The sequence below is a fragment of the Aulostomus chinensis genome, chromosome 23, assembly GCF_037954235.1.
Source record: "Aulostomus chinensis isolate RoL2024-O1b breed Wild chromosome 23, RoL_Achi_v1.0, whole genome shotgun sequence".
NCBI lineage: Eukaryota > Metazoa > Chordata > Actinopteri > Syngnathiformes > Aulostomidae > Aulostomus > Aulostomus chinensis.
The window spans coordinates 14,402,332-14,429,456 of NC_141342.1; the positions used below are offsets into that span (position 1 = coordinate 14,402,332).

General features: G+C 39.7%; 1 protein-coding gene across 2 annotated transcripts; it reads right to left on the reverse strand.

The window, feature by feature from the left end:
* Positions 1–807: 807 nt before the first annotated feature.
* Positions 808–25,615, reverse strand: LOC147239710 (SH3 and cysteine-rich domain-containing protein 2-like). Of its 2 annotated transcripts, none has more exons than XM_086195934.1 (11): positions 25,121–25,615; positions 13,868–14,249; positions 11,911–12,005; positions 7,777–7,861; positions 7,474–7,586; positions 7,302–7,365; positions 5,790–5,845; positions 5,532–5,620; positions 4,183–4,234; positions 2,983–3,120; positions 808–2,346 (listed from the first exon to the last, which is right to left on the reverse strand). In XM_086195934.1, the coding sequence occupies exons 1-11, from the start codon at positions 25,208–25,210 to the stop codon at positions 2,308–2,310; spliced, it is 1,203 nt and encodes a 400-aa protein (XP_086052060.1). In that variant the 5' UTR covers positions 25,211–25,615; the 3' UTR covers positions 808–2,307. The 2 variants fall into 2 exon arrangements, with proteins under 2 accessions (XP_086052060.1, XP_086052059.1); XM_086195933.1 differs by having other exon boundaries at positions 809–2,723; positions 25,121–25,610.
* Positions 25,616–27,125: the final 1,510 nt, after the last annotated feature.

Here is a 27,125-nt window from a genome sequence, read left to right on the forward strand (position 1 = left end):
ACGAAGGACAAAGATGAAGAAATCGGCCGGTTAGTTTGCTAATGCCAGCTTTCAGTCGTCCAGCGTGAAAGAATGAACACTGGTGAATGCTGAAGAGCACTGTTGTTGTGAGTTGAAATAGCCTTAATATTAGATTTAAACTGGAACAATTCATGACAACAGAAATTATCGACAATAAAAAGAGAGCTTAGACATGAATCAAAGTACCAGTTTCCTTTTTGCCCAGGAGATGACACATCATCACAATTTGCTTGACTCTGAGAATTTACACATACTGAATATTAGCGAAAAGAATCAAGCACAAAATAAAATTTAAAAGCTTAAAACCATACTGTCCAACCGAGGGCAAAGGCTTTGCTGTAGGCTACGGTCATTTCTTTTCTTTTATCCATTTGGTCGTGCAACATTAGGGACGTGAGTTTAATTCTTATCTACATTCAAGCTAGCAGCTAACTGGTAGTAACTAGCTCTGCGGCTAAAGCTTGAGCAATACGCATCCTCCCAGCAGCACGGGAATGCACAAATGCCATCTAGTGTTAAACGCGCTGATTAATCTGGTGGCAATGAGTTTAATGAATGTTGCGTGAACTAATCGGGCTAGAGCTTGATCATGAAAACATGATTCACTAAAGCTACTCCTTTAATGTCACCTTCACCTTAACTTTCAGAGGCATCTGATCAGAAATTGATGTCGTTCAAGATTTTGAATGGTAATGAAATAAATGTGTAATCCTTTACCTTGGTTGCCAATCCCATGAGCTCCTTCCCAGAAAAAAAAAAAAAATCTGCAGAACAAAGTGTGACAGGTTACACAGTTTGAGAGTTCATCTGACTTTATTGAGAGATATGAGAGTCACAGGGCAGCTAGCCATGCAAGGAACTAGCCTGATAGTGTGCAGTGAGGTGTGAAAGTGAATTCACCTGGATAATACTGATCCTGAGCCAATCTTGATTCTAGTCAATGAAGGTAATGTTTAGGATTTGCATGGCGCAGACAGTCCAAGCTGCTATGCTCTTCCCAAAGCTGGAGTCCAAATCTTTTATGCAAATGCACAGATATACACTGGAACATGTGGCTATGAAAATGAGTAGAAAATAAAGTGAGCAAACTATTGTGCATAGTATTTGAAAAGGTTTGTGCTGAAAGGGCTGGATGTTAATTGATGTATAGTGGGATAAAAAACTCCAGTAATTAATAAATGTGAAGTTAATGCCCTTAATTGGTTCCTGGATAGCTGCAAACCTACTATATATTCATAAGGCTATTTACAAAGACTGTCATCTTGTTATTTACAGATATTGCTGCAACAAAGGCCGTTTTTCACAGCCTTGAGTTATGATAGCAGTAAATCACATGGTGTGAGGAGGGCTTTTATCAAATTTTATCCATCATAGCAACGATAAAAGACCCCAAGAGCTGCTTGAAACTATGTGTGCTGGAAGAAATTGTAGCCACTCATCCTGCACATTTCTGACCCCCAGCCACTGTCACCTTTTTTTGACAGACAACATTGAGTTTGGTTTGTGATCAAGCATCCTGGATGATTATGCTGCTCTGCTCATTGCTGAAACAAAAGCAAGCATTTGAGAGAGTCTAGAGAACACACCATCCTCACTTTGTAGTACACAACCATATATGACAGCAAATATTACAAGACGTTACATAAAGATAACTAGCGTGGAGAATATAAGGGCAGAAAGCAGATTTGAATAATTATGAGCCAGATTGAAGAGTGTGAATTGAGAAAAAAAGCGTGTTTGTGTGTGTATGTGTGTGTGGATTGAAGGGCAATCTGACAGACAAACTCCCCGAGGTGCACGCAAAGCATTTGTCACATCAGTGCTGTGAAGAGCACAAACGTAGCATTATCTAATCACTTGAGAGCAGTCTGAAACATAGAAACGCCCCAGTGTATGTCTTGGTGTGTGTTACAAGTTTCATTTGACCGAGATGTAGAAGAGAAGATTGTTTTTTAATCTTTTACATACACACATTGTTGTACCTGAATCGTTTTCTAGTCAGACCAGGAAGGACACATATGTACATGGTGAATTCGTATTACAACACCAGATATGTGAAAGTTGTAGGCAAACACACACAACCTCATCCATTATCAGGGGATTAGAAAAACAAACAAACAAGCGTTTTCACAAGCGTCTACAATACTCATCCACCATCTTTCACAATCTTGTATCACCTGTTTCCTCTACACATGTAATGAAATGATGACAGTTTGCTCACAAAGTCCTGCAAATCCTGTAGGCTTGGAAACGCCTTGACATCATAGTAAGGTAGTCCTCTCGCCCTTATCGCAGACAGATGGCCAATTGAGGTAGCCAGACGTCCTGCAAATGATGCTACATCAGTGTTGTGTGTATAAAATCACACCAAGCAATGTCATGCTACAAGAAAAGTAGCTCTAAATAAGTCCCCCTTTAACCTTGAAAATCTTCTGCATTAAAAAGCAAAGTTGTTGACAGCTACGCCATTCAAGCTGTTAATTTACTGCAACTTTTGGAGGGGTGGAGGTGGGTGGCGGTTAGCGCGGTGTTGGGTAAACACTCCTGAGTATTCCTCCATCATAGTGAACTTTATTATCGAACTGAGGGTCAAGGAGAGGCCGTCATATTTCTAGCAGATACTTGACAGGGACTAAGCCTCTCTTCTTCCCGCTGCTCAGCCGGAGGAAACCGTCAGTCTCCTCATTCTTCCCCACGCAGATCTGCAGCGGAAGGATGGGGGAGGTAAGGTTGGGGAGTGGGAGTGGGGGTGGGTATGGAGCAAGAAGAGGGGCATGTGACATTCAGTAATGTGAGAGTTTTCAGACTGAGGCTAAGAATGAGCTGCATTGGAGGTCCTACCACACTGTCCTCCATAATTTCGGCAATTTTCTGCATGAATTTGCATACGATCTCTAATGTATTCAGTGTGTGTGCATGAGTGAGAGAGAGAGAAACAGTGTGTATTTAATGCCAGCTCACCTGGGCCTCTTTAACAGTCATCTGGCCTTTGTCTCGGTTGCCGTGGAAACCAGCAGTGACCTTCCACACTCGTTCACCAGGGCGGACCCGCTGCACAAAGTTGGCTGGGAAAAATCCCACCTTGTTTCTGCTTTTCCCCTGATAAACATGACCAAACAGACACAGACACACAGACACTCATTGAAGTAAATAAACAATTTCTGGACTGGTCTAATCCCAGTGAGTCATGGTCTCTAATTGTTTGTTTTGAAAAACTGTACCAAATCCATGAAGCCGACTTGGTATTAGACAAATTTGTTCTTCATGGAATACGCCACAGTTCTTTACTGGTGACGGAAACTAATGATGGCATTTCAATCTCTGCTTGCAGCGACAGCCACAGCCCTCGACAGACCTTGTCTTGGTTTACATAATTAGACTCTTTGTATTTTTTTCCCCGTTTTTATTTACTTGGCCATTTGCCTAAGCATGCATCACATTTATATCACAGTAACAAACCTGTTACTAATGAATAACATCAGTAGTTGACCAAAAAGCATCCGTTTGTGATGCCCTAATCCTCCACGACAGTCTTCAGAATCTCTTGTGAACAAAGCTTAGTGGCTCCAGAGCATATGTGCGGATGTTAGACCCTCCACATTAAGCAGTTAGTCATGTTTAGACAGAAATGGCATTGCATGTATGCATGATTTAAATATGCTGTGTAACTGAATGTAATTTTAAGTCATAAAGTATAAATTCCATTTTCCATTAAGCTACCATGTATTTGTTTACTCGCAAAATTTGTAGACCTGTAATATTACCTGCACAAAAGTGTTACTTTCCCTCCATGCTTATATAAAGCTCCATCTGTCCCTCTAAAGGTGAAGGTTAAGATCCTCCTTCCGTATTTATACACTCACTGCAATCTGGCTTATTTTCCTATGCTAACCAGCTTTGCTAACACCCACATCTGCTGTCCTTCAAGCACAACCACCCGCTCTTTAGTCCCTGAATGTATCCGCTTTGAATAGAAAATAGTCAACTGACATGAGTGCCTCACTGACAGCCATGTTTGAGCTATTTATTCAAAGGAAATGTTCACAAGGATATTGGCTCAGAAGGATGAAACAAAGAAGGAAAATGTTAATCATCCTTCAAATGTTCAACGGACAGACAGCATTTCAAAGCATGTAAAAGAAGCATCTCAACACAGCCCACCTTCCACCAGTCCTCATTGGAGTCATCTGTGACCTGAACTCTATCACCAGGCCTGGAGGAAAAAGTCAAACAAAGTGCTTGAGAACAATTAAGAGCAAATTATTTAAGCATTTATGAGCATTCCCAATCTCACACTGCATCCAAAATTTTCTCTGCTTAAAAGCATTACACCTTATGTGCAATACACTTCTTTCCTTTCTCGCTTAGTCACATGGAGACTAATAAAGCTCTCATGTTTTTAACTCCCATGTTGCCGCCCCCCCACTCCTCAAGTCTTTAAGCAAAGCTTAAGCTCTGGCGTTATATTTAGAACTCAGAACATGTGAGTATTTCCTCATTGAACATGAGACAAGCAAGTGAATTCAATGTTTAACAGGAAACTGCCACGAGTCAGACTGACCACCCTTTAAGCAGTAGTGTTTCCATTTTTTTCAACTTTATGACTTCAATTTGTGTCATATTGTCACTGCAAGAGGACAAGCTACAATTGTTCTGATTCTGATTATGAAGAGATCTCAGTATTTGTCTGCAACAACGTACCCTGCCCACATTATGTTATACCATGCAAATGATGATGTATACAAAAACATTTGGACAAGTCATTGCCAGAGAAAGTATCACTGGAAGGAATTTAGGGGGGTACCATGACAACAACAGTATCTTCAGGGTCCAACGTGCCATTTGAAGTCCCATTTACAGTACATGCTCTTCAAGGTACTGCAGCCTAATTAGCCGTGTGCCCTGCCAACTGACATTAACAGTGTTTTCATTCCCCAGTGAATGTTTAATTGCTGGCTTGTTCGAAGAACCAAAGTCCAGAACAAGTCTCAAAGCAGGGTGACGACCAGAGGAGCAGTTTCCCCCTTTATTGATTACTTTTAATCATTACACTATCGGTAAACTATACCTATCAGACATTTACAACACAGGCTACTTCAGGCCATGGGGGATGTTGCTATAGCACTGTATTATAAATTCTTGTTCTGTCTTGTTGATTCTCCCAACAGCAAATGTCACCAGAGTTAATTTTCAGAGGAGAGTAAATTGTTCTGTCCACATTTAGAAATGTGGTACTCATCTTGCACACACTCATCCTCCAGATTAATCGTGGGTATCATCACACACACAGCAGTTTCCTGCATCGACTAATATAGACTGTTTTTCTGTCACGCTCATCGCAGCTGTTTGTCCTTCGCGATCTCTCAACACTGCCCCCCCCCCATCCTGAACCCTGCAGCCCCCCACAATCATCCCCCCCGAGGAAGCAGATGGCATACACAGGTACACACTCTCCTCATCTCATCTGATCTCTCTCATACACATGTTTTAGAAAAATGTTCAAGACTTACTGGAGTTCCAAGTCATTCTTCTCCTGAGGAAGGAACTTGTAGAGAGCCACATAGGTGTGGATGGAGTGGACCTCGACCCTCTTTGGAGTCTAAACAATTTACAGACAGAGGAAAAGAAGGAGAAAAGATTGTTATCTTTAGGTTCATTATGTGAAAGTCTGAAAGAGAGTGAAAAGGATAGAGTCTGAAGGGGGTTGACAGAGTGCAGCTGTACCAGGAAAAATGAGCTGAAAGAAGAGAAGAATGCTGACTACACACCTTCAGGCTGACCCTGTCTTCCGAATCAGCCTTCTCACTTTCAGGAGGGGTGAGCACTGGAAAGGCAAAGACATCAACACAAAGATAGACAGAAAAAAGAAAAGGAGGGAAAGACAGTATGTGTTAGAGAGAGAAAATCACGTGTAAAAAAGGGGGGAGGGAGTGGGAGCGAGAGGGAGAATGAAGAAAAGGGAGGGATACAGAAAGAGAGGTCTTGTCACTTTGCAGCAAACAGAAGGAAGGCCAAAGCCAAGGTCATTTATTGTCAAGTGGCAGCAGTCAAAACATGATCCCTTCTCCTGGGAATTAAGACGGAGGTACTACATGGCAAACAAATACCCTCAACTATTTACTCTCCTGGGTTAATGTCTTTAACATTTTGACATTTAGCTTTAAATCCTCCTTTATAAACATAAAGCATTATAAGTCACATTGTGGCATGTTTTTTTCCTCCTAAAATATCTTAAAGTTTTTGAAGGCAAGATTTGCCATCATAAAACCTGTTCACGGTTGAACTTTCAGACACTTGGCTTCATTTTCTTGATGTAGTCATGATGACATGAGACAGTGGAAAGTAAATAATGATGTGACTAGAGAGCAAATTCTGTGCCGTTTCATTTTATGCTAAATGTATCAAACCTGTAGTTAATCATAAACTATAATCAGTGTATATCGCTGCCCTCCAACAGAAATTAAAAAGATCAAAAGGTACATGAAATACAGTACATGCTGAAACCAGCAATAGAAATTTTACAGGACAGTAACACTATATTGCTACAAAACCAAAAAAACTGAAGTGCAATTACACAATAAACAAACTAAATAAGGTGGAAAAAAGGCAAAGGAATGGGTTTCTGTTAATATGGTGTAAATGAGCTGTAAGAAAACTGCTTCTGTTGTGCCTGAAAATGTCTTGCATTCACACATCTAATATAAAATCTGGATTACAATGGCTTATAAGAGGGAGACATATTTCACTACAAAGCCGATATGCAATTTACCACTTGTGGTTTCACATATGCGATGAAATATGTATATGTACTCTCTCTTTGTGGAGATCATTATGCCATGTTTGGAGCCAAACTCCCCATTTTGCCTTTGAGCCAGCCCGAACGAGCAGGAAAAGCTTTTTTCCCCCATCCTTTAGGATAAAAAAGCAAAGTCTTGTTACAAAGTTTTTCAATTTGCTCTGATGTCCAAAGGGGAAATTGAAAGAAAATAAAACAACTGCTCATATGTAGATCAACCACCTTTTACAGCTTTTTGTTGTTTAGACAGCTAAGGCATGATGCCACTGCTTGTTCTCAACTCAAAAATAAGGTATAGGAAAACAGATAAACCAAAGGCACAATTTGCAAGTGTTGACAACAACTTACCTGGAATTCACATTAAAAGAAAATTACCAGTTGAAGGTCAAAGAATGTGTTATGTGAAATTCCCCTTTAAAGCTTAAAATAATTCAGAAAGCTTCCACATACAGACACATATTAGAAATTAAAAGGAAAGACTTACTTCCTGGAATGGCTTCCTCTTCCGCTATAGGCTGGTTCTCTAGTTTGTCTTGTAGTTTTTCTGCCTACGACATAAGAAGGGATGCCAGCATAGTGACTCATACCGTTAGAATGAATATAATCAATGTGCATGAATGAACTGGGTTGTCTGTGTAATTCCTTGTGTTTTATACCTCATGACAGGGCGACTCTGAGATACTGCCAAAGCTGGAGCGACTCATCTGAGCCAGCGACGTCCCATAGCGCAGTGCTTCATACACAGGGTCAACAATGCCATTATCTGCTTCTACACAGCCAGACAAGATGGAACAGAGCAACATATGTCCAAATTTATAGCTGACACTTTTCTGACACACACACACCCACGGTGGCCTGTCAAGCATCAAGGGATGAAGGCCACAGACGTGGTGATTAGTCATCCTGAGAATCCAGCAGTTTGGTGCTATGATAAGTCAGCTAGGGGTTCCATCACTCACCCTGGGCTGCTGGAGCCTCTCTGACCACTCCCAGCGTATCAATGGTTAGCAGAGGAGAGCTAAAGTTTCTTTTAAAAGCTCCTGTCTGAGAGAGAGAGAGAGAGAGAGAGAGAAAAACAGAAAAAAGAGGATAGGAAAGAAAGGTTAGGGGAGTGGGAAATGTTAACTGGGCAAAAATAAGAAAAAGACAGATGCTTGTACTGTTACTGCAGTAAGACAATGGTGGGCCAACGGTTTGTTTGATGAAAGCTGAGAAATTGAAAATGGATGCACTTAAAGCTATTTATGTATTCCATTCCATTATAATCAAACTTGAAAGCCTTCATTTTGCAGCCTGGGTGTAAGGGATTGGGTTTCAACATCCCTACAAAAGGCATTCACCCCAATAAGTTTTGTTGGGGTTAGGATGGAGGATGAACACCATCTCACTACATAACCTGACTTTGGTAGGACACTGACACACAGACTTTTTGGCGCTCTGCTTTCCTCAGACAGCTGTTTTCTTCGGGGACTACATTCCTCAACCCCACAACATCCATATTATTACGCAAAGCTGCAGCCATAGTACAGCCGGTGTAATGTAGCCAGCGTAATACTGGGTGCAGCAGATACCCCGGCACCCTCTGTACAATTTAACAGTACTACAAAATAATTACAATAAACACAACAAGACTGAATAACACTACAAACATGACAAGATATTGTTGAGTTTTAGCAGCACACTGACAGCAACCTTCTATATTTCAATCTTGCCAAATCTAAGTAATGCCAGCTAAAGAGGTCTATTATATAATTGTTGCCTTAATTTAACTATTGTCCACTGTTGGTGGCAATGATACACCCACCAAATTTCTGTCAGGTAGTGTGCCTAACGGAGCATGACCTACAGTATATATTTGTCTTTTCTCCCTTCAAGCAAGTTTTAGCCACATGACCACATTTAGGCACCAAAAAGGTCTGTTACTGTCAAGACTGGAGATGATCAACCAATACAGATCAGACACTGTAAAAAACTTTGATATCTCATTCTGTGTCTTTATTTAGCCTGAGAAATATGTTTAGCTGTAGCACATGACTCATCAGCCTAACAGATAACATTACAAAGTTCTATTTTTGAGACAAATACTGTGATGACTTTGTTCTGTTCTCCAAAAAGAGACCACTTATAAAGACAGTACCTCAGATGTATTTCATCTCTCCTTTGACAGTTACAGGTTCTATAGACTGAAAATAACATAGCACGAATGCCTTACTATTTGTTTGACTGATGCCTTGAGCAGCTTGCAGACAGCAGCACTTCACTGCAGAGCGTCCTCTATGTGGATGTGTGGAACACATACTCTCACAGAAATACTGTGTCCAGCAGTCTAACCTTACAGAAGTTAAAATCTTAAGTCAAATTAGTCTGAACTGAACCACTGTGAAGTGTGATGTGTCGAGTGTGATTTCATTTAAGTTCACTAACATGGCAATAATAAAAAAGCACTCATCTTGAATCCAGTATGAATCCAAAACAGGGCTTGTTTGTATTATGATATGAGCGGTTATTACAATAGTCTTTAAAGTATTTCTACCAGTTTGAAAAGCCCACTTGTACTAACATATGCACATAATCTGCAAGCTGACAAAGAAACGTGGTTCTGTCCAAGCATGTTTGAGTTTTAGTTGTTTTTTTCCCCTGAATATTGCTTTTATTTTCTTTGTTTTAATCTGTTTATGTCTTGTGTTTCCTGTGAAGTGCTTTGGGACAAAAATAAAAGAGCTCTCTGTGAATAGGATTGGCAAATGCTTTGCTTACTATTAGGTTATGCTCATTAGTGAGCGACAATTGGCCTCATCTCCTCTGCCACTGTTGCAATTTGCAACAAACCAATGCACTCAGAGCTGAACGTGGATTAATTAAGTATTCAAAACCTTACATCCTTGGTTTTACATCAAGACACTTGGCAGACAATTACATCTCACAAATTCATCAAAATTCAGAGACAAATGGATATTTCACAGTTGACATCCATGGAAAGCAAGATGGGACTCTGCTTTATACAACAGAGGAGGCATAAAAAGTCTGTCGAGGGTGGGTGTGTGTAGCTTTCCTGCAGAGGCAGTTATTTTATGCAGTGCTCACACAGCAGACCCATTTCTTTAATCAAACTGTAATACATCTTTAAGATCAATTAACATTGATTAGCAAAAAGGTTGTCATGATTCCAAAGTAACTTAAAGCTGCTTGATTCTGACCACATTTTAAACCAATTGGTCATTTATGGGTGCACTCAGCAAATGGGCTGAAAGAGAGGAAGTGCGGTCAATAACTTTGCTAATATACAGTATGGACTAAAGCCCAGGTTCTGGTTTGTTTAAAAAAAAATGGACATTTGTTTCTCAAAAGCAGCCCTAGATATTCTCACATTTTCAGCACTTCACTTTCAAATTCAAACAAGTATAATCAGTAAACCATAAACGAAAAAAAATACTAATTACAGTAAAATTCCACAGCAAATCTATTTAGACTCAAATGATTTCTATAGTGTAGTTACATCATAGAGGCAGTTAACCCCAGACCTTAAGTTACATAGACGTACTAGAAATAGCCTCATTTTTCCATCTAGTTCCTGTAAAATGCCTAATCCTTGCTTTGATGGGTCTGCAATGATCGAAAAGGACACTGACGAAGCCTTGGCGAGAGCTTGCCATGTCATATCCTTGAGGGATTGTGTGTGCCTCAAACACACTGAATTTCACACTGAATTAGCCAGACCAGCTGGTACAGGGAGATATTGATTTTCCAACAGAGTTGAGAGGGGAGGAAGGAAATGTAGCACACAGACACAGAGAGAGAGAGGACAAGAGAAAGGAAGAGAGAAGGGCGTTATGTGAGAGGAGCAGCACATGCAAGGGAAAGGACAAAAAGGCTGAGTGGTAAAATGTTGGGACCTGGCCACTGGAACTATATCAGTGTCTCAATTTTTGTTCTTCTGATGGCATTTACTGTTGGAAGATAATTATATCCCTCTGTACCCTTTTCCCACATTTTCCAAGTCTAATTTGCAAAGCCCTGGTCAATCCACATTCCATTTATAACTATTTGTCTCTGCTGGTAATAAAGGGACTTTATCCTCTTCTAACAAGATGGGGGGCTTTGACGCGACACATGTTCTCCATCTAAGGGACGAAATACTATGCCAACTGACTGAAAGAGACAATTACAGCATCCAGATGCTGACACAATGCATCCCAGGATAGTTTCTAGCCTTCAGAAATCGAATGCATTTCTCCTAGATTACTTTAAATAATGCAGAAAATAGAATTAAATATGTGACCTCTGCTACTAGTAATGGGAGTTGGCTGCTGCAATTTGGCAAAGCAACCGTGGAAGATTGGAAATCCAAATGGTACGATATGGTTTAGATTATACAAACCGCTGAAATAGCAGTCAATATATCGACTGACACAAAGCCAACCTGAGGAGTCATCTAAATACTGTGATTAAGCAGTGTTTCCTAACTATAATGGTCTCCTCCCTTTTAACAGGACTCTCTTACAAAAGTCAATGAAAGACCTTTATAACAGCATCAGTATCTGCAGATACTGGTAATTTTTTCAATATATTGGTAAAAACTGGGCTTAAATCTCTTCGTCTTTGCTCATCTGTTGTTGTTTATATATTTACAATAAGGTAAATGTATTTAATAAGCTTGACAAATGTCACTCTTTGAAATAACAACAAATAACTAAATACATGTTTCCTTAATAAGAGAAAACAGCAAGAAAGACCAGAAAAAACATACAATTTATTTAAGGCAAATCATTATACAACTGTTTTATTAAAAACACTAATTGTTATTAGCAAGTAATAACATGTAGAGTAAGTAATTTTACATTAACATTGATATACATCATATAGAGACTTCGGAGGAGCATCTGAGACAGAATTTCACACCCCTGTTGACACTAGACAACCAACTATCTCCTGCAAGCTGTGTGTCAGGACTGTGCCCGCCAAATGCCAGGCACTTGTGGAAAAACCCTGTGTTACTGTTTGTTTTATGTGGGTAGTTAGGTGTAACTGTTAGCTACTTGAGCATAATGCGTGGTTGTGAGACTTAATGATAAGCCAGACTGAAGTGTGCTTACCTTGCCATTACAGGGCTGCTGGGAAAGCTCTGAGGAGCACCAGAGGTGGGCTGCCAGCTTACAGGCTTTACATCGCAGCCCCTGCTTGGAGTTCCCTACATGGACACAAGTATTCACTGTATCACACAGCAATTTTACTGGTCCAAAAACAGCTATGTGCCATCTATTACAGGTGAAGGAAAATTCTCACTACAGACATCAGGAACATGCTTTATACAGTAAGTGAGAAATTTCGCAAGTTGAAAGAAATGGTTGAACCTATCAGTCCAATATTGTCTTAATTACTTTCCATGGGCCGGTAAAAATGTATGATTATTGCAAATTAGCAGTATACACCTCTAAGTAAGCTTCCCTATCTCTATTTGCATTTGCCTGATTGTTTAGATTTTTTATTCATCTCACTTGAAAGCTATTTTCAGACAATGCATATGATAAATTATCTTTTAAAAATACTGAAAAATCTAGTTTATCTGACAAGCTCATTCTAAAGTGAGGGACCTGGCGCTTTACTATTTATGAAGGCAAATGACACAAACACTTTGTAATGTATAATACGACATATAATAAGACATCAGTAAGTGGCGTGATTGTGTACATTCAAACAACCAGCCGTATCGAGAACACAACAACCATGAAAAGCCCAATAAGCTCTAAAAACTGGTCAGTAGCATGCTAGTTGTTGGAAATTTCTGAATATGGGCCCTGTACATATAATAATCATCATCATTCTTCACTGATCTACTCAAGAAGCCTCATGACTGAAACTGGCTTACATGCCCCCTTCATTAGGTCTGGCCCTTCACTACTTAAAATGCAATTAAAAATGTTCTACAAGTTCCTCTGTTCGTAAAATTGGTTATAAACCCATAAGCTGGACTCAATCACACTTAAATCAATCTTTTTTGATAGTTTGAAGCACTATTTTTTTAACTGTTGGCTGAGAATGAATGTAAGAAAGTTGTTCTGTGCAACAGAACTAGGTTAGTGAAGAGCACAGCTGACAAATGTCTACGAAGGGAAAGGAAAAACTACCCCCAGTAGATTCATGCAAATGGGATGCAGGACTGGACCACAGTCATTACTGTCAATAATTGTCACTGAGACAACTTTCAGTTTAATATTCTCATTACTAACTGTTGACAGTGAGATCTGTGGATCAGTCGAATGATCTGATCCTCTGAGAACCACAAACCTATTTCACCAGCAAGCAGAAGATGTGAAAATTAGAGGAAATACTATATTCCCCAAACTTTTTGCATGGCCAGATACCGCAATCTTAAAATGAGAAAAGGTGTTTATGTGTCATCTGGGTGAAAATGCCCTTTTAAGCTGATTTTACACAACTACCATTTTAATCAGTATTCAGTATTGTACATCATCAACTGACCAGTTTAGTTCTGCTTTTGGAAACATTCACTTCCTGAAATTCATTTCTATACTTGCATTCACTGAAACTTATACATTGACTACCCCTGTAATCACTGCCACTGCCATTGTATCTCCTGCCACTCACCACTTGTGTCTATTACCTTGCTGTGGCAGCCATACTGGAATTGTTGATTTTTATGTAATCTTAAACATTTCCTTTGTATTAAATTGAGTTTGCATCATATTTTTAGAAACACATTCTATAAAATCAAGTGCTTCATTTACGAAATGTGTGGTTTGAAATGTTCACTTCCTGTAGCAGTCACACTGGAATGTTGACTTCTCCTACATGCCTTGGTGGAATATGGCGCTATGACATTTAATTGATGTGGATGAATAATGGTGTTAATGGCATGAGGATGGCTGTGCTATATCAGGCGGATGCCCCTGGCAGTTGGGGGCAATTGACCATGTCTAGTTTCATACACTGAGGTGATGGAAGATAAAGATACCACTAGCAATATGCATCAACAGCAGTCCAAATATCCAAAGCATAAAAGCCCTCAAAGTAACTCGCACCATTACCTACCTTGGATCACATGTTTGCATCGCTGGCAGCTGGTAGGCCTCCGGAAGATGTGCTCCTGGAAACAGTGCATCTTGACTGGCTGCACTGGTTGGGCCTGAGACTTTAGTTGGCTTTTGGTGGTCAGTGACAATGAAGGACTGATGGAAGGAGAGTGTGTTGACTCTGACAACGAGGGGTTGGGACTGATAGCCGGGGAAAGGGAGGGAGATCGCTCATAGGCCAAGGGGGTCTCAGAAATGGGGGGTGGAGAGGATGGTGGTGGTGGTGTGGTAATAAGGGTGGAGGTGGGCCGCGTTTCACCGTTGCTGCGCTGGAAAAAGTTGTCCACACTCTTGCTACGCATAACTGATTTGAAGGAGAGGGAGCGTTTCAGCCGCTGCAGCTGCAAGAAAAGTAAAAATGATGTTAATTTCTTACTCTTCCATGAGGAACATTCCAAGTGTTTTCAACCACCTGGGAAATTAGGAGCAAACCTCACCAGGCACCCCCTATTTCTTAGTCAGCATCTTAAAGGATAGGGTCCCATATGAAATATAGTCTGAAATTAATAACCGCTCTGTTATTTATAGGAGACATATCTCTACTTATAATTATATGTGAATCAATAGAATCAGATGTATATAAAGGATTGACACTGAGACGGTTGCTATTGTAATTAAGCTGAGAAACTGTTTTTTTTTTTTAATCTCTTAGAACTCACTTTTTCCAAACTAATGTTATTTCTTGTTATTTGATTATTTTTATCCTGTTCAAATAAAATCTTGGGTTTTATTATTCCGATCAACTTTTTATTGTTAAGTCCTTTGTTTAAAAGAATGTTACATATAAAGGAAGTAATCATTGTTTCTGGTAGACTTACAACCTACTTGTCATTTCTGTGTTTGGGTTTTTGAGATAGTGACTAATTTGTGTGCTGTGAATTTTTTTTCATGGAGAGTAATTTATGTCTATTTGCTGAAATACATTTCTGAATCTGTCTCTGTACATTATTTCCTTGTAAGATAAATCTGACATTGGTCTGAGCTCACCTGGTGAGAGCTGATATCATATCGTTCTGTGTTTATTTGGTCATAACTGTTTCTTGGTACAGAAACCTTTCAGTATTAAAGACCTTTATATTCCCAAAGTGACCACAGATGAGAATCTCAGTCTTGATTATGACATTACATGAGTGATAATTTAAAACACTGTTACCCTATATTAAGCTCTACCCTCTGACTGTCCTTGCCCCCCCCCCCCCCCACCCTCCTTCTTTAGATCACAAAGTTGCCATCCCTTGTGAACCAATTCTAATCAATACCACTTGAAATTCATGTTTGATTAGTTTCATTGAGCAGCCTACACCTTGGCAGTCAGTGATGCACAGCAAACACTGTGTTTATCTGTGATTCTGCCTGCCTCAAACTGGCGTATGCTCAACATCCCACACTCTCAGCCCCAATAGAGGGGTAGCGACTGATAATGACAAACAATTTTGGAGACGCAGGAGTGAAAGGATTCAATATATGGAAATAATCACTGCTGAGGATTTGTGCATCATGAAAATGACCTGCAGAATGAGGACAAAGATAGAGCAGACTGGGTTATGTCAGCAATTGGGCTCCAAACATTGTACGAACCAAATTTGTGCCTTAAACTAAAACATTGTGCATGTTTTATTTAATTCTGTGTTTATGGTATCTATCTGGTCATCTTTAGAAGCAGACTTCTTGTGGCAAAGTGATATATTTTTATTCTGCGAGAAAAACTCAGCAGCAGAACACAAAAGACTGCACGATTATGTTTATATCCTTGTATGATGTTCGCTTACAAGTCAGGCCTACTGCACCTCTGAGCTTTTAAAGACACTCTATCACCATCTCCCCTACTTTGCAGAACATCCAATCAATATCACTGAGCAGATTCCTCTTTTTCTTCTTAAAGCTACAAACTCACATGTGCCAATTAGTTTGAGTGATGAAGAGTTCTCTCTGTTGACCCGTTTTGCGAGGGTCTCTCATAAATGTTCTCTAGAGGGAGCTGACCCCATGCTTTCTTTAATGGCCTGCTCTTGGCTCAGCCTTGTACTCACTTCAGTAATGGATGTTTCTCTATTAGATTTTTAAGTTGTCCGGCTGTGTTTATCTTTTCTATGGCAAAAGACAGTCTTCACTCCAGTTATGAATGAAACTCCTTAAACTCAAACAAAACTGATCAAATCAATGGATCCTGTCAATCAATGACCCAAAATAAATTCAGGAAAGAATTAAAGCCTTGACACCCTTTTCATGCATCTCCTTCTTTCTACCGAAATCTTGACCAGCTACATTTCAGAGGATAGGCGCAACAAGCAAAAGTTGCCTTATAAAATTTAAGTGCAAACATTCATTGTGGGACTTATCATTCAAACCCTCTTAAGTTTAATTAATTGAATATTCTAGAAATGTCAAGACATGCAATGTTGTGACTGACAGCTTGAATACTGCTCTCAGGTCTCACACAGTAAAGCATTAGTCTAAGCTGAAGTGGGCACAGTTCATGTTATACTTATGATGTTCATACCACGTAAAATATAAAATACTCTACAGATGCCACAGGAAAATGTTTATTTTTGAAAAATGAAAAAAAAAGCACCATTATTTTACTGGGATACTACTTATTCAACAATTCTACTTAATGTTAAGTGAAATAAGGTTTGTTTTTTCTAGATAAATATAATATGAAGAATTAAGAAAATCCTGCATTTATTGAACTTTTTAATTAGTCATGCAGTTTTGGGGTAAAGACATCCCTCTAACAAATCTTGCATAGCATTTGTTGTTCCTTGTTGGACACCAAAAGCTGTCTTTCTGTTATCTGAGTAAAAACACAACATGCATAAAAAAAAAAATCCCAATCTGAGCAAATTCCAATACTTCTCAAAAATACAAATTTCCCTGTAAAGAGTCTGAACTACTGACAGCAATTAGTGTGCCACAGTGTGGGTAGATGTGTACTAGAACAGACTGTGGTTTGCAGATGATGAAGGAATAAGAGAAAAAAATGAGGGAAATAAAAACTGGAACAAGGGCACTGTATAAGAAAAAAGGCAGAGAGAAAGAAAAAAGACCCCACCATCACCATCAACCCCCTTTGTTTCTTAAAGTCCCACAACGTACCAGGGCTAGCCTTTATCACCCCTCTGACAGACAAATGGAACAGTGAAGACACTTAGCAGACGTCTCGGCCTTGTTCTTCGGTCCATTTGAAAATGAGCACAGAGACGTTTGCTGAAGGCTTCTATAAATAGGTTGTTGTGATGAATGCCTGGATAAATTAATGATTAAGGAGTGGGGGTTGAGTGTTCACACAAGATGCTTAGGAAAGGCAAAAAGTCATCCTGCTGCCACTACAATGCACTCTTCTTTTATTTTTACAACACAAAGGTCCCACTGCACTCTCAGCTTTGAGGCACACATGCAATCTTGGAAATTCATCTCTGTCAAAGAAACGACAGTTGTCAGAAAGTCTTTAAGCCAATTACATCAAATCACAGTTAAATTGAAAACGTGAAGAGTACCACACAAGGGTGACAAAAGGAGCAACAGCAGCAAACAGGTTAGACTGTATTTGTAGTGATGAGTGTCAGGCAGTAATGACGTGTGTGAATATGATTGGCTTTTACCATAACCAGTTACTCAAGTGTGAATAAGCCAGTGATTGTGAAACATGTATGGAACAGATGATGCCAATCAGCCAGTAAAAGTGTGACCTCAATGCTCTGCCTGAACAAATGACATGTTTCATGCCTTTAGGTGTGATTGCAGGGATAAAGAGCTGCATTTTAGTAACTTACTAAACATGAATCAATTCAAAATGTCTTCTTCAGCCATTTTTTTTTTATTGCTCTGTTGGTCAAATAAAATCAACTGGTCATAGCCATGTGCCAGTGGAACCACTTGCAGGTCTGGAATGCCTCCCGGTGCTGCTTATTTTCTGCTTGTGGATATTATTATGCGGGGTGGCATGGCTTGGAGGTAGCATGGCCATCTAGCAACCAAAGGGGTGCTGGTTCAATCCTTACTTCCCCTGGTGACGATGTCCAAGTATCCTTGAGCAAGAAACTAAACCCCTAATTGCTCCTAATGGCCCTGTGACGGGCTGGCGACCTGTCCAGGGTGAACCCCCCCCTCCCCCAATGTCAGCTGGGATAGGCTCCAGCTGCCCCGTGGCCCTTAACGGTTAAGCAGTATAGAAATGGAAGTATGGAAGGATATTGTTGTGTTTGCTCCTATCACATGCAGGTGTGACACAACAAGCCTGATCGCAGAGACTAATGATAATTGTATCGGAATTGATAATCTATCAGTGTCCACAAGTGGCCAGTATGGCAGCCAGGCAGCTCCCGTACAGTGGAGCTGCTGTTTCTGATTGAGAGAGAGAGATGAGCAAGGCTGGGCTCAGCTCCATAATTAGATAAGACTTTACAAGTTTTAACTTGTTAAAACACAATCAATATGCAGCATTCAATGGTGATTTTGTGGCAGACAACTACAATTAAATTAGAGTAGTCTATGCAACCTGTAACAGTGAATGGAACCACCCTCATAGATAAAGGAAAAGAGATATTTTAACAGAGTATACTAGGATTATATCAGCGAATTCAAAGAAATGTTCAGACAGTCTGCTTGCTGGTTGTTCCAACACCTTCATAGTCACTGCCACTTTCACTGGACTGCCTGTTAACGACACTGACAGCTTGCTCCAGACTTCTATTATTACAGTTTTGTATTTGTCTCCAATGACAAAATGTGAAATGTTACTTCTGAAGCTCTTTCTCAGCCCTGCAACTCATACAGGTTTTGATTCCCTACATTTTAAATTATTCAATTACTTTAATATTATAAACACATGACAACTAACCAAATACAATCCAGTGAGAAAATCTTAAGGAGGCAGCCCTAATTTTTATACAGCACCTTTCTACCTAAAAGTACTCAAATAATGTCACACATTTGTATACTGATATCAGAGGCTGCTTTGCAAGGTGCCAACTAGAGGTTCAGAAGCCTACTAAGACAATCTGACCTGGTCTCTCAGGGAGAAGGGGATCAAACCCATAACCTTCTGATTACTTGCCATTCAGTCAATTGCATCAGAGCCACTGGGATTTAAACCGATTTCAAGCCTATAATTAAAACATATAACCTGACTATATTTGTTTATTGTTATATAGTGATCATTAGAAAAATTATTTAACAACAAAACAAAAGAAACATTTTTCTTGGACAGAAATGTTTGTTTTTGTCGTTGGTCCAAAATGTCTCAATAAATATTTACTTTATACATACCATTTTCTTTCTAGATCCATGGTATCATCTTCAACTGTACACAACATGTCTAGCTCATGAATTTTTGTCATGGCATTTCTTGCAGCTCAAGGTTTCAATAAACATAGTGGAATGTGATTAAACTAAGCATTTGTCTGGCACTGACCTGAGATTTAAACTAAAGGTGACCTCATTAGGTGTTGTTCCAGCTGGACCCTCTTCAGGTAAAAGTGCATCTATTGAAACAACCTTTTATGCAAATGCAAAGCTGTAATGCCTCACTGCACAAGCTGCATCACCGGTCATAGGGCTGTGACCAAAATGACAGCTTCCTGGAACAGAACACAACCAAAAGCTCAACTAAAGTGCTCTGACTGCAGGATCGTTGGATTTTGTCTGTCTCTCTCTATAAGTTTTAGAGTCTCTATGGATCAGACCTGGAGGAAGGGAATATTAAGAACCTGCAAAGACAGGGTGTAAATTAAGATAAAATGTTCTAATAAGCTACCTTTCTTGTTATATTTACAACTCTGAAGCAAAATATCAGACTGTTGTTTAGGGAATTCTGATTAATTAGCCTCTGGCTACCAAATACCAGTACTTTAGCCATGTAACTGTTGCTTGCTTGACCATGAGAATCCTTTGCATTTGTAAATTCAAAAGTTAAAAAGACCTAACAACCCACAAGGAGCTTTTCCAGCTCGTACTTTTTACTGAAGCAACAGCTCACACTTTGGTGAAAAAAACAAATATGCTTACAGTAGCACCATGTCTTTTTCCACACATACACAGACTTAAATGATATTTTCTAGACATTACATATGAAAATAATATTTGAAGGACAAGGTTCACGGTGAAAAAGTTGTTAGGCTGGTGGAAAATCTGCACATGGGAACTTGACTTTGGTCTTGGGGATGTGTAGCATTTGTCAAACAGCCTAAGCTGCACATAAAGATATGTTATTCCAGACTCCAGCAAACATGTTTGCACCACTTGAGCTTCAGAAACGCTTGAGAAAATGTAGCTTGCATGGCTACAATTGGTCAATTAATACCAAGAAGCTATTTGATTTACAAAATGATGTTACTGCTACAATACTGAAAAATGAAGTTAAAAAGCATTGTGATACGGCCATAGCACTGTTGTACATATGACAATGCTATCTTAGCACTACATTGAACATTACTGCAAACTTCTTGTTCATCATATCACACACAATGCTCTTTCTCTAGCAAACGCTTGCCAAGGACACACTTACACACTGAGTTACTGCTTAAAACAAGTTTGCACTTATAACACATTAAAAAACTTCATCATCCCCGTTTCTTTGAGCTTCTGCCAGTCTTGCTACATGTGCGACAAGCATTTCTGCAGAACAAATGCAGTAGTGACAGTAGATGGACTAAACAATACTCATGCTCATCCCTAAAGGACTCAACTATCATACCCTGACATTACACAGGCACCAGGTCAATGATTTATCTATTCACTTTAATTGTATAGGTCAAAAGATTTTCAGGATTCCATGATTTTCCTCCTGTAACCACCTGTGCTCAATGCTCGTTTTTGAACACTGTCGCTCTGATTCTCTCACTGTTTGGCTGAAACCCTTGGCGGTGGCTGACCACATCTAATGCGGCTGACCACATCTAATTTAAACAGTACTGGGTCAACACAACATACACAGGGACACCGAAAAAAAAAATCTAAATAATTCATATTCTTTCATCAATAAGACATTGTAAAGAAAAAACAAAAAAAATAAACCTCTTCTATTTTTTGTGTAAACATTCATCTTGGTCTGCCTCTCTTGAAGCTTCCCTCAGTTTTCTGTGCAGACTATAGAATGTTTCAGTGCTCAACAGTACAGGTCAATCATTCTGACAACAACATGGCTGAGGTTGACTGAAACGTGCATCCTTTAGAAGATAGTGTTACAGAGGAAACAGCCACAAAGATGCAAACTACACTTTGTTCTGAAATGTCATATGGTATTAGCATCAATCAACACTCTTATGTCCACCAGCAAAGCATATTTTTGGGACCCAAAAAAAATGAATTTCCATTTTTTGTCCAAGATCAATTGGTTTCAGTATATTTCATTAGGATAAAAAAAATACTCTTTTATACAAATTTGAAATGGCTTGCAGAATTTAAAGGAAAATTATTCTAATATCTGACTGATGGTTAGTCAATTCAAGCCAGTTAACACTTTGATCTCAAAAAGTGACCCTTTCTGTGTTCACAAAACACAAATATTTGTACAAAAAAAGTCATGTTTTATCACTGCTGGCACTTGTTGGGTGTCAGTTTCGGACCCTGAGTCACTCTTCAGAAAGTGTAGCAGAAAGCTCCTCTAGCAAAACAGAAAATGTGAGCATAAAAATGGGGAAAGAGAGGCATAAGAGGAGGTGAGATGCAGGAAGGAACCCTTTTCAGGTGTCATTTAAATAGGGCAGAGTCCATTGACAAAAGATGGGGACTATATACAGTAAGTGCAAAGAAAGAATTTAATTAAATGGGAAGGAGGAGAAGGCAAGCTTATAAAAAAAGCTACTGAGAAGAGCATCAGGAGGAGAAAACCCCAGGGAAGTAAGTGTGAAAGGCAAAAAGGAGGGAAGCTTTGCTATCATTTTTACCTCATAAAAATGTCTTTGTGTTGGCTCAAGATGTGATGGGCTGCATTACAGCCTTGTGGACTGGGGCACGGCACCATATTGCACATTCAGCATTTACACCCACTGTCTTTTTCGAATATAAAAGTTTATGTAGCAGTTAATTCTGAGCACAGCTGTATTTCCCCCGCCAATAAACAACTTAACCACAGTTTCTCACTAAATACATGAAACGTCAATGGCAGGAGAGTGAGTGATTAGAGACGAACAATAATAATATCTTTGAAGCCATCACCTTGCTTGTAGGAGGAGGAGGTGGAATAGCAATTCACTCCACTGTCACAGTCTCTATTAGAAGCACTTCAGAAAGCTGGTAGGCCCACTTAGCACTGTAATAAATACTCTGAGCGCCGAGGGACAGTGGAGAAGTGGAGAGGGAATGGAGAGTGAAAGATGAAGAAAGGTTGATGAAGAGAAGAGACCAACTGCAGGGCATGCAGGAGAGAAAGTGGCGACAGCAGAGGAGGTAAGAAATACAAGTTTATTACCAAATGAGTAGAGAAACACGCTGAAGTGAGTAGATCGAGAGTGACAGAAAGAAACTAGTGGAGCTCTAGAGATACCCTCAAGCACCCTATTTTTCCTAGCACAGGGAACATTTCACAGAACTCAAGTTGTAATACACATTTAATCTTTCATTCTTCAGTAGGATGTGGTGCGATCACAGCTGCCAGCAGGGGCTTGGCAAACACGGAGCGACATGGCTGACGCAGATTGGAGGATTGTTTCCACCCAATTCTGTTTTGTCTAGATGGCCATTTATGTGAATTATGACCCAGCCCCTAGCTGGTCACACTGAACATCTGCTAGAGGATTGGCTCATAAATTCATGCAGTATCTTAACACCCACCATCCATTGTGTTGTCTATAGTCAAATAGAAACAACAACAACATGACCGCCCTGCCAGGCCCTTTCCAGACTCCTGTGGTGATGACCAACAAAAGGATGCCATAATGTGTTTTGAAGCTGTTCTGCTGCAATAAAAGCTGTTCTTGATGCTAATTTAAAATGTTAAAAAAATAAACACACAGCAGGAAATTTCAGTTATAAAGTCTGGGGGGGGGGGGCTTAATTCAGATGGATATTTTGCAGCACAGGGACATAAGAAATACTGAAATAAATCACAATCCATGGGCCCTTATGAGCTTGAGGTGTATTTTGTTTCCACCAGTTAAAGCAGAGGAAATTAATCAATTAAAGGCTTTTCATTTGAAGCTGCAGCAGTAGGAAATGTTTGACATACATGAGCAGCAACTTAATACAACAATTTTTTTCCCATGACTGTTTCTACTAACAGTCTGTAATAACTGCAAATGAAACAGCTTTCATCAGCCAAGCATGGGCTCATTCACCACTGTGTTACTATAGACTGCAGTTCATCACATTAATGGCTTATTTTTTTTCGAACCATTCTCAAGTGTAACCTTGCAAGTCTCTTGAACAGGCCGAAAAGCATTACAAGAGGCAAACAAAACAACATAAAATCTAGCAAAGGCTAAAATCATAAACCATAATAAACCAAAATCCCTCACATTAAAATAAATGGCAGTCTTAAATTCTGCCAGACATTACAGTTTCACCAATTCAAAGTCCTTCAGCATACTATTCCTAAAAGAATGAAGGGTATATTTTTACATCTCCATACTTACATGGGAAACAACAGATGCATAAACATGTCTTTTGACCTGAGATATTGATTTCAAGACTATCCAAAATGGAATAGGATTATATGTTGCAAAATCCCTAATCAATACATCTAATACCATTGTTTGGCTTTAGCCTCACATTCTCACCACTAAAGCTGACAGAAATTATTTTAACCCTAAGGATGGGGTGTGTGTGTGAAGGGGGGGGGGGGTGGTATTAAGACCCAAAAGCTAATTTCAGCTTCATTGGCCATCCTGTGTTGTGATAGTCCAATTTTTTTTTGGGAGGGAGAAAACACACGACCACCCAAGGTGCGGACTCATTTTTCTGCTGGGACACTGTCATTCAGAGTGCATTAAGAAGCTGACTGATACTGGATTTTGGGAGGCTAACTACACCAATATTTGGGAGAAAGGCTGCCTGATATTGATTTTTATTGACAGAGTTTTATATATCCAGTCAAAGCACATGTATACAAGTACAACACAGTCAACGGAATGTACTACAAGCATCAAAAATTGAAGTTCATGTAAGCAGCATTTCTGCTTTATCATAATACAGCTTATTTGAACTGACCTAATGCACCACATAGTGTGCTATCAAAACTTTGGAGGAATCACAGACATCTTCAAAAAGTGGTTAGTACATGATTGGATGAACTATCTTTGTATCACAGTCCAACTTCAAACGATCAATTGGAAACAAAATGTTTTTTAATTTATCTCCCCATCATCTGTAAAAGCCTATAAATCATATTTATTGATGTTTCCTGTGTTCAGCGAAGAAGACTGGACTTCAAAAATTGGCTTCTATTAAAAGGAAGACCAATATCTGTATCGATATGTTGGCATCATTGTGCAACCGTAGCCAAAACCCCTCGTGATTTGGACGCAAATGCATACCTTGAAGCCTGGTTCCTCATGGGATTTTGTAAGGTTGCGATCTTGCAAATGAGCTGCCTCTGAAGGTGAAATAGTGCCTTTGAACGCATCACGCTTTGTGTATTTAACAGTTATACAAAAAGGTCCAGCTAGGTAGGTAAACATTATTTATGAAAGGCCAATAATGACAAATAATTTAAAATGCTTTCTAAGAATAGAACTTTTTACACAATCTACATAAAGCATTTTCCTTCAATATATCTTATTCCCCTCACAGCTGACCTGATGGATGGATATCAATCTAAGATATTAGTTCTGTGTTATGTCTTTCCTTAAGTTTTCGTTGCTTTGACACACACAGAGACGTACACACACACACACACACACACACACACACACACACACACACACACACACACACACACACACACACCTTCGTGTAATCTCTGCCCTCTAACTTTAAGGTCAAACTGGCTCCCAAGAATTATAGCCGCTTAGAGTTGTTATGCAATAGCCACAACTGAAATAGCTTCGTGAGAGAGAAAACGTCTTTCTCAAAAACTCCTTCCATTTAAAATCATAAACTGAAGTACAAAGAAGATCAAATTCAAAACAAATAAGAGGAATAACTTGCGTTGAAGTCATTCGCTTGTGTTTAAATTCGAAAAAAAAACTTATTATGACTCCAGAACTGCGACATTATTAAAGAAACAATTATCATGTCTGCATGTTTTAATACAGAAAACCTTTACTCATATTACCTTTGATTCGGGCTGGCTGGGCACGGTAGCTTGTGGTCGGTGAAGGTCCCGATTTTGAGGTTCGTTCTCCTTCTCGTTGATTTCTGTCATTTTTGAATAAAAATGCTCCTTCAACAGAAAAAAAACCCGAAACAAACGAAGTGAAGTAACGAAACTACACTAGTAGAGGTTTAGACATCGCTAACGTTAGTCTCGAGCTAGTTTTATGTGTCAGAGTCGTCTTTCATCGGTTAAATCCATCAAGGAATTTGCAATTTGTACGATATTCCCGTGGAAAGCGCGCTTCTTGCTTCCCTGGTCAACAAACGACCAACAAACGGGACTCGTTGGTTGATGATATCCAAGTCAAGGAAGCTAAGAGCCGGTTCCGTCTATTTCTCTTCGCTGCTTCGCTTCTTTCTCATCCTCAACCGGACAGTTTTCCTCCCCTCGCGCGCACACACGCGCTCTACAACAACTTTGATTTCACCGTGACAACGTGCCCGGGTCGCTCTGATTGGTCCAGACGCCTCCGAATACACCCGAAGGACCGAGGGAACGCGTCCTGATTGGCTGAGAAATGATGACGCTAGGGGAGAGGTGCAGGTGGATCAACTGGGAGCAGATTAGATGTGTGGAAGTTTACAAATGCGCCTCCATTTACATCCTCAATCCAAAAGCTAATCGTAGAATACACATTATTTTTTCCTCTGACGTTCATTACCTTCATAAATAAAAACAAAAACAAAAACAAAACAAACAAACAAGCGACATGAAGAGTGACCCTGCTGAGCCAAAACGAGGGGGGTCAATGTACCTCTGGGACATCTAAAATCGTCCCTCACTCCCTTTGACAGAGCCTCATTTTGAGTGTTGATTATTGGTATTCCCATATATTGCCCTGTTTTAAAGTATATACACATTTTTCAACTAATTGTATTGAGATTGGGCAGCACCGTGGTGCAGTGGTTAGCACCATCACCTCACATCAAGAGGGTTCCAGGTTCGAGCCCTGGCTCGCGCATGGGGTCTTTCTGTGTGGAGTCTTGTCTGTCTATTCGTTGACCCTGTGATGGACCGGCGACCCGTACAGGGTGAACCCCACCTCACACCCGAAGGCTGCTGGGATAGGCTCCAGCCCCCCTGTGCCCCTTAACAGGATAAGTGGTATGAAATGGTTGGATGTATTGAGATTGAACTTCTTGCTTTACTTTTTTTCTCAAGTCTGCTCTAAAACACTATGGGATGCTGCTATTTTTTCTAGCGGAGATCCCTTTTTGATACTACTCCAGAGTGAGTGGTCCAAAATAACAGTTCTTTTAGCACCAGATATTCCCTTTATATCTCCAGTGAGTGAAGCACATCAAGGAATCACAGTTCCCCTAAGAGATGCACAATTGATCAGTTCTGAATATATTAATATCTGTTGGAGGAAAACTAAATATCTGCCCAGTTTTGCTCAAGTCTCTTCTTTCCCCATCATCTGTTTTTGCAGAAGATTTATGATTCATGGACTTTTTTTAAAAAATGTTTTGGAAATAAAGAAAAGCATCACTTTTCAAAATTCATTCAGTGAAAAAATCCACCATCCTGAATCCCTTTAAAAAGTCATATAAAACAAAACCAGTTTATGCAGAATTGTAATTTCATCCCTTTCATTTGTCATCAAGTTGCTTTGGGAGTGAATCTCGATACAAGTAAATCTTTTGTATGTGCATTCTTTTTTCCCAGATTTGGAAAAAGTGTCACACAAGCAAACATTACAAGCTATAACGCTGTTGGGGTAAAGTCTGAGAACTTCTAGACCGACACAACAGTCCACAGAGAGCTGGGAGTCAAGCATGGGTGGCTGAATCAGCACCAAGGACAGCTCCTTCTGCTGCTGCTTGTGTGTGTGTGTGTGTGTGTGTGTGTGTGTGTGTGTGTGTGTGTGTGTGTGTGTGTGTGTGTGTGTGTGTGTGTGTGTGTGTAAGCAGGAGCCACAGTAATTATCAGCCTTTCCTGCACATTTAACTACATGTTTCAA

Coding starts and splice junctions, on each gene's coding strand:
- LOC147239710 (XM_086195933.1), bottom strand. CDS start 25,210: ATGACAGAAATCAACGAGAAGGAGAACGAACCTCAAAATCGGGACCTT. Junction 7,587..7,776: donor AGAGGCTCCAGCAGCCCAGG/GTGAGTGATGGA, acceptor CTGGCTGTGTAG/AAGCAGATAATGGCATTGTT. Junction 7,366..7,473: donor CAGAGTCGCCCTGTCATGAG/GTATAAAACACA, acceptor CTTATGTCGTAG/GCAGAAAAACTACAAGACAA.